This window comes from Tursiops truncatus, chromosome 8, assembly GCF_011762595.2.
Source record: "Tursiops truncatus isolate mTurTru1 chromosome 8, mTurTru1.mat.Y, whole genome shotgun sequence".
Taxonomy (NCBI): Eukaryota; Metazoa; Chordata; class Mammalia; order Artiodactyla; family Delphinidae; genus Tursiops; species Tursiops truncatus.
Genome location: NC_047041.1, coordinates 11661211 through 11673168, shown reverse-complemented (window position 1 = coordinate 11673168; position 11958 = coordinate 11661211). Strand labels below are relative to the sequence as shown.

At 50.0% G+C, this 11958-nt stretch overlaps 1 protein-coding gene across 1 annotated transcript in view; it reads left to right on the top strand.

Annotated features, from left to right (window-relative positions):
* Positions 1-6446: 6446 nt before the first annotated feature.
* SORL1 (sortilin related receptor 1) overlaps positions 6447-11958 on the top strand; it is a 160545-nt gene continuing 155033 nt past the window's right edge. Inside the window, exon 1 of the mRNA XM_033861888.2 lies at positions 6447-6790. Coding sequence (XP_033717779.1) covers positions 6515-6790 — 276 coding nt within the window. The 5' untranslated portion in view covers positions 6447-6514. The remainder of the gene's footprint in view (positions 6791-11958) is intronic.

The following is an 11958-nucleotide window of genomic DNA, read 5'->3' as shown; positions in this document are numbered from 1 at the left end:
CCCACGAAGGATCCCACGTGTGATAAACACGTGCCTCCTGGTAGCAGGAAGTATACAAAGCGGTGATTGTGGAGCATAGGTCACGGTCCTGGTGAAACAGCCGCCCTTGCTGCACCGCATCCGTAAATCCCCTGGACCACAGTCCTGACACAATTAGATGAGGCTTTCCTTGGTTTCTCTGACCTTTGCCTTCACGACCTCTGGCAGCGGGTACCACCCTACCTGTGTGCTCCCATACCCTCCCTTGCCATCATCCTCTTATTCTGAAGCTCCTCCTCATTCCCCTCAGGCACATAAAATAACCTCCTGTTTCCCCTGGACACAGCAATTTCAGGCTTCTCCCTCTCCACTCCCCACCCGCAGACACACACTAGAGACCACGGCTCCAAAGGTCTGGTTCTCTAGAAAGTTCTCCCCAGTTCACTCTCCCCAAATCCATCGATCGTCTTTGTTTTCAAAACCGAGCTCTTGCTCTTATTAAATGATAACCTGGGGCATGTGACACATTGTAGGAGTTTATTTGAGCAAAATTTGATTCAAATCAGGCAGCGCCCAACTGGAAACGGTTAGGAGAGCTCCGTCACAGGAGCCTGGAAAGACATATCGAGAAGGTGAGGAAACAAAGAAAGGAAATTCTTGATTGGCTGTAGCCTAAAGCGTAGTCGGCTCTTTGTGATTGGCTGTCCTTAGGTTTCCATTTTTTAACCTCAGGGCACGTGTAGGCTTAGGCTTTCGTCTAAGGTCACCAAAGCATTAGAGCCACTTCAGCCTAATGGCCTCCTTGTTTAATTAATTTAACGCTGTTTTCACACATTTCTGCTATTTGTATCTTTGCTTTCTGCAAGTTCCCTGGGAGTGGTGGCTGGATTTTTACAGACACTTATACCCTATTATCCCCATCCTTGGGCAGTAGGTAATGATGAGGTCATATGTAAAACTATGTCAAGGGAAGGACTCACTTCTCAGCTATGCTGACTCACCTGGTGCTGAGAGAACCACTTTCCAGTATCGTCAGCCATCTTTCCAGTCTCCTTTGATGTGGACAGTAGGATGGGAAATTCATCTCCCAAGAGACTTAATACAAAATTGGTCTTCCTAAATAAATAAATAAATAAAATTAAATAAAAAGCACACAGAACTGTTCTTCCGTACAGAACCAACTGTCAACGGGTGTGCGTAGCAGGGGTGAGGGCAGTGCCACGTCTTCCCTACCCGGCAGTTCATTTCAACTCGGCAGGATATAATCTATTAAGTGCAAGAGTGGAGAATAGGTCAAAAGACACAACTATAATTAAAAAAAGGAAGTTTAAGTACCAAGATAACTGCTGCAATGAAAGGTAGAACATTATCAACATCTCAAGAGGCATAAATCAAGGTAGCAGGGCTTTGGGGTGATTGAGGGGAATCTGGGCAGAATCAAGAAGTGACTTTTAGTTGAAGAGTGAGCAATGACGGGGGTGGGGGGCGTTTTTATCTCATTTCGACTGGTGCAGGAAAATGGAAGGAGGGTTTCTGGGGATCCTGTGTCCCTGTTAGAATGAGAGGTGGGCCAAAAGGCAAGACAGCCTGTCTTTTTCCCTGGTCTGGATGGCCCCGGGACCGCTTCAGGGCATCTGTTGAGGTAAAGCGTCACACAATTAAACCGAGTCCTTTCCTATTGGCTCGGTGGTACCTCCCCTCTCTAGCACCTGAAGCTGTGCTCGCCCTGTTATTGTATTGCAGAGGCTCCAAGGGAAGGAGACACGAGCCTTCGATATGTAATTATTCAGGGGTTTTCAAAGAATTTCCAGCTTTACTTCCTCCCATTCACTCCAAACCCAGCAGGGTGAGTCCTATTCTGTATTCCTGGGGAAGAGGATAATTTCCCATTGTCTTCCGACTGGAGGGTTTGTCCTGGACTCTACATAACAATCAGGAGATTTCCAGGTTTTCGTTTCACGTGCTTTGTAAAAAGGTTCCAAATGCTTTCTTCTTACAGAAGCTCAGGAAGTTGAGTTTCTGAGAGCTAGAGGCCAGAACTCGAGGGAAACCTCTAAATCCTGCCCTCCTTCACAGGTCTTGAGCCCAAAGCCTTCTTTTGAAAATTTGAAACCAAGTCCCTCATTGCATTTATCTTCCAGAAGAGCAGGGGAAACAGGATTTAACTCGTGAGTTCTGTAACATTACTCTCTACTTGAGCATCATGCCTCAGCTAGGCGCCCAGGTGGCCAGTGTTCGTTTACGGAGGGTTAAGGCAGGGCTGAGCTGTGCAAGAGGTGAGGACTTGGGCAACTGTCTTCTCCTTTCGGCCCTGGTTCTCACTGCTCCACCCGACCCAGGACTTGAAACACCAGCTCTTCTCTCTTTGTCATGGAGATATCAGATGCGGTAGAAAAAGTCAGAGAACCTCGGTTTGAATGTAAACCTTACAAACTACGTGATTCTGGGCAAGTCCTCCCTTCTGAGCCTTAATCTCAAAATCTGTAAAATGGGCTGTTGATAATGCCCGCTTTGGTCCCCTCTAAAGGGTTGCTGTGAGATGAAAGCCGTTAGACAGTGCTGTTACAATGCAAATAGAAGTCACTGCTGTGTGAAAGTAAGTTACTACTATTTTCAGAACCTCCTCTTTGGATTTAATTTATTCAAGAGTGAGAATCTAAGCTACTTGTTCTATGTTCTGGGTGCATCTGTATTTTAAACCTCATCAGTTATCCTGGACTTTGCCTTAATTAGAGGCATTTTTAGCAACAGCAGGAGAAAGTTATTTCTTTGGGGCTGCAGGATATTTCTAGCTCACCCTGGCTGGTGAGGTAAATGGTAGTTACTTGGCTAAAACGGTGTGGAAGAGGGAATAAACTTACCAGCATTGGCAGGGCCGTCCCTTTTCTGCTTTAGCGACTCAGAGGTCTGGTCGTGACTCAAGGCTGGGCACTTTTGGGAGAAAGCAGTGGTGGAGGGCAGACGGTGGTCAAGCTCTGAGATTCAAGCACATCTGCCCCTTGACCTCTCCCCAGCCCTCGAGGGTATAGGGTGTCTTGGCCTCCCTTCATGTACACACAGACGTCCCATAAATGTCACTGGGTACCCACTGTGTGCCAGGATCATGCTGAGCAATGGGCGCACAGACTTTGGGCGAGTTGAGCCCAGTTTTGCCCTCTTGCTGCTTGTAGTTTAAGAGGAAAATGAATAAGTAATGTGACCAGAGAGAAAGTATCAAAGACTGCAGGCGACCTAGGGCGTTAGAGGAAGTTGGTGGAACCTAGGCTAGGTGCAGAGGGAGGTCTCTTGGAACCTGATGGATGCATAGAGTTTGGCCAGGCCAGGGGCTGGACAGGGAGGGAGGGTGAGCAGACAGATGCCAGCATTAGGGGAGGCCAGGAGGGGAGAGAGAGAGAACAGAAAGAAGTCCAGTTAGGCTTTTGGGAGTCTTTTTCTGCCTTCTCTGTGACTGTCCTTGTTGCTATTTTAATTGTGACTCCATGTGGATAAAAATGTGGGACACTGGTAACCTCTGGGTGGTTTTTCCTTAGCTCCATCTCTAGCTTTAGCTCAGGATGTCTTAGATGGGGCAGAAGGACAGAGGAGGGCAAAGTCTGACCCTAGGCTCAAGACATTTTTTTACACAGTTATAAGTCTAGTGTAAAATTCCCATGCATCTTGGTTTTCCTCCTGATGCTGGGCAGCGTGAAGAACAAGGCCATGCAAGTGGGGGTGGAGGGGGATGGGGATCCTGCCTTCTCTCCATCTACCTGCCCACCCCAACATTGACACGGAGGAAGTGGCGGCTTGTTTACAACCCAGATCCGGTTTTGAAGGTAGGAGGAACATCCTTGTCAATTGCACAATTCAGCCGTGACCTGTGCCTGCTCCCATCTCATGCCCAGGCGGGGGTCCTGAAGGGGTGGGGAACGGTCAGGGCTGCAAAGTCTCTTTTTATTTCACATAGGAAGAAACCAAGGCCCAGAGAGACCAGACGATCAAGGGCAAAAATCACACAGTAACTAGTTACAGAGCAGGACTAGAATCCAGGTCTCTAATGCCACCCGTGTACAATACTTCTGTCTGGGGCCTTCACAATTTGCATATGGTAATTTGATTTTACATACATTATCTCCTCTGATTCTCTCAGCAGTTCCGTGCAATAGGCAGGAATTAAGATCCTTATTTTGCAGATGAGAAAACTGAAGCTCGGAGAGATTGTTTGGGTATGAGGCTCACACAGTCTCAGGGTTTGCTGATTATCCACCTTAGAACAGCTTGGAAGTTGGATAATGATTACAGAGGAGGGCTTTCAAGGAGTCAATTAACCATGTTTAAGCATTCTTGCCAGTTCTCCAGTATCCACGGTGCAAATCAAAATCAAAATCAGCAAGTAGCTGGTCCTGCCCTACTAATCCTTCCCTGCAAATTGCCGTCTGAACCTCAAGCCAGCAGTCTGTGTGGGAAAAGCAGCTCCCTATCTTCAAATCCACACTTAGGGGACACGTGTTTTCTGCTGGGACTCTGACAGTCACTCTTGTAGAAAAGGTTCTCATTAAATATGTGTTGAAATAAACAATAATTGAACCATCTGCTGGGTGTTCTGACTCTAGCCATGTTCCCCTCATTTTCCCTTGGGGGGTTAAATAGGGGTCCATGTGCCTTTACTGCTGGTCTGGGGAGGCCACAGGGTGGTCCACACCTGGTAAGGTGATGCTCACAAGGCAGTGCTGGTCCAGATGGGGAGAGCTGGCAGTGGCCCAGTGGCTTTCCCAGAGGATAAGTGATTTGCCTAGTGGGGAGAACTGGGTGGTTCTATGATTTTGGTGAGATGGACAGAAAAGCTGGGGGAGAAAAGCAGGGCTGCGAGGAGGTAGGGGACTGCAGAACGCGACGCCAGGTCCCCAGCAAGTCTGGCATGGGGTATGCGAGAGTGGTAGAAGACTGGATTTAGGGAGGCAAGGAAAGGCTGTCTTTCCTTTGTCAGGTTGTCACCAGGGGTGGAGCTAGGTAGCGGAAGGGGGTCTGCTAAGCTAACTGGAGAGTCCTAGAGGGCAGGGGTAGGACGAGGAGCATTTGGGGGCACTGAAGTGATCATCCCCTCCTCCCTGTAAACCGAGGGCTTGCATGCAACTCTAGAAGTAGTCTCTCCTTCAGCCCTGCTTCCTCTGTCTTATCAAAAACCAGGGTTTTGGGCTTCCCTGGTGGCGCAGTGGTTGAGAGTCTGCCTGCCGATGCAGGGGATACGGGTTCGTGCCCCGGTTCGGGAAGATCCCACATGCCGCGGAGCGGCTGGGCCCGTGAGCCATGGCCGCTGAGCCTGCGCATCCGGAGCCTGTGCTCCGCAGCGGGAGAGGCCACAACAGTGACAGGCCCGCGTACAGAAAAAAAAAAAAAAAAAAAACACCAAAGGAAAAAAAACCAGGGTTTGAGTCCAGAGCACAGTGAAACATAAAATGAAACAGAGGACAGGCCTTGGCTGCTCCCACAAGCCTGCAGGAAAAGATTGACCTTAGGTTTGCCTCTGCAGTTCCAACAGCAGTTTTATCTCCTTGTGTTTCAAAGAAGGTCTGGATCTTCCAGCTGCATGTAGGGTTGATTTAAAGTGCGTCCTCCCCACTCTTTGAGTGTCTGCCCCCAGTGGCAAGCTTTACCCCCTTGGGAAGGGGACTTGCAGCAAGCAGGGTTGGCTGTGGGCTGAAGGGATTGGTGTGTGTGCCCGTTTTGGGGGTGAGGTAGGGTGGCTCAGTGTTCGTTCACCCAGGAGGGGGTCACAGGTAAGCCACTGTGCTGGGGCCATGCGTCCCGCGCGGGTGTTCTGTGTGCAAGGAACCATTGTATGACTGTGTGATTGTTGAGGTGTGGCGAGTCCCTTGTCGGACGTGCCCTTGCTTTTAGTGCCTCTGTGCCGGATGTATATTTACTGTGCTCCGGGCAGGGGCAGTTTAGCTCGATCAAGGGTAGTTTTGGTGCCCAGAGTTATTGAAACTGTGTGAGTTGCACCACGGGGGCGGGTTCATCTGGACTCTAACGTGCCCGCCGCGTCCTCGAAGCTAATTTTCTCTGGCTGTCCGCGCTCCCCCGGAGGTGGGGATGCGACAGGGGGCGGGCGAGGTGGTCGTGTGGCGGGACAGGAGGCTGTGCAGTCGGGAGAGGAGACCGGCCGCGGTTGAGGACGACCTCGACGCGACCCGGTAGAGGAGGCGAGAACTCCAGGGAGGACGGGCGAGCCCCACGCGACTCCTGGTTGCCGCAGGGCGCACGGGCGACGAGTAGCGCCTGCCAGGGGACCGGGCCGCGCGCCCGCTGCCTTGACTTCCCCATCCCCTCGCGGAGGAGGGGCCGCAGCGGAGAAAGTGCGCGAAGGGGCCGCGGCGGCGAGCCTCCCACGTGACGGGGCCGCGCCGAGCAGAGCGGGGCCCGGCGGCGGCGGGCGCAGCAGGGCGGCCTGGAGCCCCGGGAGCGGCGCGCGCGGCCCCGGCCGGCCGGCGTCCCGGCCTCGCGCTGCACATTCTCTCCTGGCGGCGGCGCCACCTGCGGTCGCGTTCGCCCGAACATGGCGACACGGAGCAGCAGGAGGGAGTCGCGACTCCCCTTCCTCTTCACCCTGATAGCGCTGCTGCCGCCCGGGGCTCTCGGCGAGGTCTGGCCGCCGACGCTGCCCGGCGGCCGCGCGCCTGGGCCCCAGGATCGGGGCTTCCTCGTGGTGCGGGGCGACCCGCTCGAGCTGCGTCGTGGGGCGCGCGGGGCGCCCCGGAGGGCGGACGAGAAGCCGCTCCGGAGGAGACGGAGCGCTGCCCTGCAGCCCGAGCCTATCCAGGTGTACGGACAGGTGAGCGGTCGGCCCCCGCCTTCCCCCGGCTCTCTCCTCTCCCTGCGCCGCCTCACCCCCGCATCCATCCTTGGTTGTCGCCTCCCAGGTGCAGGCACCGCTGGGGACTTCCCGGCTGGCGTTTGTTTTTTTCCCCTCCTCACATAGGAGTACAACCGTCAGCACTTGAATCGCCTTGATCTTTCCTTCTTCCTGTCGATTTTAGCAAACGGATTCCAGGGCACTCGCGGGGTGCACTGCCTGTTTCCCCAGGGTGTGTGCTCACCGGTGGAGTTTCCGGCAGGTATCAGAGGGGTGCAGCTTCATTTTACGTGTGGATAAAAAACGGGCTTTCTTTCGTGTATCATCAGTTAGCAGCCGAGGCGAGCACCCTGCAGATGCAGTACATTTACCCAGAACCGTCAGAGGAGGGGGTTTCCACACTTACCGTTTTTAACCACAATTAAGGTGGGCAAACCTGAAAGCTTACTCTCTGGGTATAGTCCAAGCAAGAGGGGTGTCTGTGAGTGTGTGTGTGTGTGTGTGTGTGTGTGTGTGTGTGTGTGTGTGGGCTGAATTTTTTTTATTTTGGACAGGAATATCCCTCATGACACTTGGGAATTTGAAAGACTGCAATAATTTGGTGGGCATTATTATTCAGTAAGTGATTTATTTCTATCTAGGCAATGGATTTAATTAGATCATAAGGAACATGAATTTCATTTTTATGGCAGGACTTACTTCTGGCAATTACAAACCGAGTTTGTGGGTTAGTATCAGCGCTGGCAAAATTAATTTGTCCGTGTTACTGCCTCATGAGACTCGCAGTCCTATGGTTGAGACTGACATCAGCAAAACTGGAAGGTCGGGGGGGGGAGAAAAAGTGGGACCAGTGGAGGTGGTCAATTACACGATTTCTAGAGTCAAAATATTCCCTTCAAAGTAGAAATTAAAGGATTAGTCTGAATTCTGCATCTCTTCACTGATTTTCCTTGAGCCGTTTCTTCAAGAAATATACAGAGTTAAATGTTCAACCCTTGGACCCTTCAACCCTTATAAACCATCTCCCCTATTGTGCCATTTTGTTGATGAAGCCGCCAGAGCTGGGAAAGGTGAAGTGACCAGCCCAGGGTCACATGGGGCAGGGTTGCCTGCTCTTTAGTTTTTGTCTGCATTGTCTCAGTGACCTTCGAGTGATCAAATAGTCGCCCTCTCTTTATATGGTGCTTCTTAAATAACTTTTTTCTAAAGTAAAATGTATTGGTAAGAGAGGGGATAGGGATGGAGGTGAGAGGATGGGAGCATTTGCCTTCCATCCACCATCAGCTCCTGGGCAAGAGCGTGTGCCAGTGGGCATATAACTGCTGGTGGGCATGGGCTGCAGGAGCCTGCCTGTTTGGCTCCCTCGTGGGTCCAGATCCTTGTTCCCTTCCCCACCCCCATCTGAAACTTCTTTTTTGTATTGTTGAAAGAAGTCAGCAAGGTCCTTGCTCCCCACAGGGATGCCAGCGTCCTGATGGAGGATGGGGGAGGGAGAAAGAGAGGCTCCCTTGTTCCTTGAGCCTTCCCCATCAGCCCAGCTCTGCTGTGGGCTTGAGTCAGCTTTCTGGGGGCTGGGAGTGGAGAGCCGCAGGAGACGATCCCTTCCGGAGCTCAGGTCCCTAACATCTATAGTTTGGGCTGCGGGAAGGGCTTCCTGGTCGCAAAAATATGCACACAGGTGCCATTTCTTCCTTGGGTTTGGTTTGTGAAAGCTCCTGGGGTTTTGGGGCCAGTTAAAGATGAACTGTGTTCTTCTTGGGAGTGACTAAAAAACGCTTGGCTTTTATATTTCTGAGCCAGATTGAGTTTGGTTCAGTGGAAGGTTGGAGAACTACCCCTCGGACTCATAATGAGGAATTCCTACCAAGGGTGAGGACCCAGAGCAGTGTTTTTTCTTCTCCGAGGCCTCCCCCCTGTGCCATTGTTCTTGGCTGCCCTGAAGCTAATAAAACTGGGATTAACTTGAATCTGTAAGGATTTGAGTTAGATAGAAGGAAGGACTTCCCGGTCCTGGGCTTTCTGCTACAAACACTGTCTGGTGCAGACCCTTTAGACTGCAAGCACAGGAATCAGTAACTGAAGGGGTTTGGCGTGTCCCTCTGGAGGGGTGCCCAGCTATTTGGAACAATCTTTCTAGCAAAGATGCCCATTTGCCTCTGTTTTCCCTGGGACAGACCTGGTTTTTACGTTATCCCTGATGGTTATGAAAAGTGCTGTGTTCACTCAAAAAAGTGTCAGGATGCAGACTATAAATTAGATGGCCATTCTGCTTCTAGCCCTAAGCCAATTCCCATGTTATACTCCCCCCAATCTCTGCCCTTTAACTTTGAAATGTAAGGACTTGCCATGTTTTTCCATAGTGTCACTTGAATTCAGTGTGATTCTATATAGGGATGGGGGTGCAGGTGAGGGGGTGGGGAGAGTTTTCATCCCTGCTTTCAGAAAGCTTAGAATTTAAGGAGGAGATAAAGCAGATGCAAATATACAGGCATGGAAATGTACCAGACAGGGACAAGGAAACATGGACGTGATTCACCAGCCGCAACTCTTCAGTGGGGTGTGAGTGGGTTGTTTGATATGGGAGGGCATGGGAGATGGAGTGATAAAGGGTCAGTGGGCTGAGACACTCTGCAGCTTCTCGCTCTCTGACCTTTGAGTGAGGTTAAGAGGATGCCTGGCAGCACAGATTAGGGCTGGAAGCAGAAACTGCCTGACGGAAGAAGCCCCAGGGGTGATGTTCAGGCCACCAGCTCCAGGGAGGGGAGCAGGAGGGCTTTTGCATCTGAGAAAGAGCCCTGTGTTGCAGTCAGTGTCAGTTCTTTTTCTCTGGCTTTGCTAACCTATGGAGTAAACTAGGCTTAGTTGTGTCCCTTCTAAAACAGGCCAGACCCAAGAAGGGGGATTCCAGCATTCTTGTCACACTGGATTTCCTCCTGATTTTATGTCAGCTCCGTGCCTCTGTGCCACCTGCTTTTCCCTCTGCCTCAAATGGTCCTTCCCCGTTTCTTTCTTTGCTTGCAAAACCCCTCTTCCATTTTTCAGCATCCAAGGAGTACCTCTTAGTATTCCCAGGCTCTGGTGGGAAGAGTTCTTTTGAGCTTGGTAACAGCACTGACTGCCTGGTGTTCTCATTGCTTGTTTAACTGTTTCATCTCCCTGTTTGCTCCTTGAGGGCATGGATCAAGGCTCTCCTCTGTGTCCCTGGCACTCGGGAGGCCCTTAATGAATATTTGTGGACCAGCTGCCCACCTGGAAAGAGAAAGGCCTAGAGGGTAGGATGCACATCCAAGTTACAGGAAAGGTATTTATAAGGAGGACTGTCGTGAACCCACAGTGGAGAGTGGAAGTGAGTTGGCTCAGGATGTGGGTCTGGGAGCCCTGATTTTCCTGTGCTATTTTGGGGTTTATTTTGAATGAAGAGCTGGGATTCTATCGTACAGAAGGCTCCCTTTTAGGGCTCTCATGGTATTGCTAATGGTATTGTTTTGGGGAAAAATCCTTTGGAATGAAGCGCAAAGCCTAACAGGATTTACAGGTTTATTTTCCTTCCAATGAGCTCTCTCTTCATAATTCCTGCTTTTTAGAGTCCAGGGAGTATTCAGTGTCCTGATTTGAGACTGAAAATAAAGTGTCTGTTACAGCACAAGGCCCTGAGACAAAGAGCCTCCTTTGGGGGTGGAAGACTGTGTAGCTTTAGATCTCTTTGGGGTAGATTCTTGTATGATACACTTGCTTGGGAAAGAATTGGCTGGTTGATTCTGAAGTTAGGATGTTTGACCTGTATGCTTCCAAAAGATGAGAAGGCAAAGCATTTGCGGTTTCAAGTTGGCTTCTTCTGCAGAGGCGAAGGGTTCCTTGGCGTTTGGGGTTGGCTCGATCATGGGTGTGACCTTGAAAGACTTCCTGATCTCACTTGGCATCTCTTCTTGGGCACAGTTCTTGGCTCGGTGTCTGGCCACTGTTTAATAGCTTGCCTGTCTTGGGGCGTGGCAGGTGGAGGCTTTGAGAGGTGGAAGGGATGGGAGGAAAATGGACAGGGAACAGGAGTGAGGAGATGGGGAATGAAAGGGATGAAATGTAAAGCCATCCAGTCCCCTTTATTTAGCTTTCAGTAGGTAATGCATATTTGCAAAACAATATTTGAACAGAAGAGTATGTAGTGAGAAGTAAATTTCTCTCCCTTACGTGACCCCATTCACCCAGTGTCCACGGTCATCAGATTTTTGTACGTCCTTCCAAAAACATTCTACACATATGTAACATATATGGACATAAAATTTCAAACTTGAAATATCAGCGGCTTTCTATTATCCCCAGCCCCTGATATCATGAATAATGACATCAGCTCCAAAATATATTTATGGCATAATTACTGTCAATGGGAAGGGAGCTACCTGAAGTGTCATAGTATAAAATAGATTGTTACTTTTCCTCCAGGCCAGGGTGGGAAATACCAGTCCACTTCAAGGATTCCGGCCAGCCAGGGCCAGGAGAGCAGCATTACGTAGCCCTCTTGTCACTTGGAAAGGTGCTGGAGGGCAGTTCCCTAGAGATGTAGCGCCCAGGTTTGTGAGAACATCAGAATACTGAGATCATGGATCTTGACTTTAACTCATGTTCTTTTAGAAAATGTTTTCTTTAGATTCTGGAAAGTGGAGTCAATAGTATGCTTAATAAACTGCTTTGAGACCTGGGATCCAGGAGGCAGATTCTAACAGCAGTGAACATCCCAAAGCAAAAAAATGGATGCTGTAGGAACATTTCATTGTCGTATTTTGGGCTGTTCCTCCTTAGAGATGACAGCCATCTTGGTAGTGTCATTGTTTAATCCGAGGGCCAAGGATGGATGGAGACAAGCCTTGTACTGTCCCCTGTAATGGACAGACACAGGAGCATGCAGATAACCTGGAGAGCAGGTAACCCAAAGAATAACCTATTTGCCTTTGCTATGTATTTATTTAGTGTTTTTTTTTTTTAAGGATCAGTTTACCTTCCTGATTAAATTTTGCTTAGGTGAATATTAAAATGAGTTTGCATTCTTTGAGCAGCTGATATACAAAATGACCGGCATACATGTGTTAGGGAAAGCCAGTTTGGAGTTTAGAATTTTTGATAATAATTCAGATGTAGATAATTTGAGAGTTGAC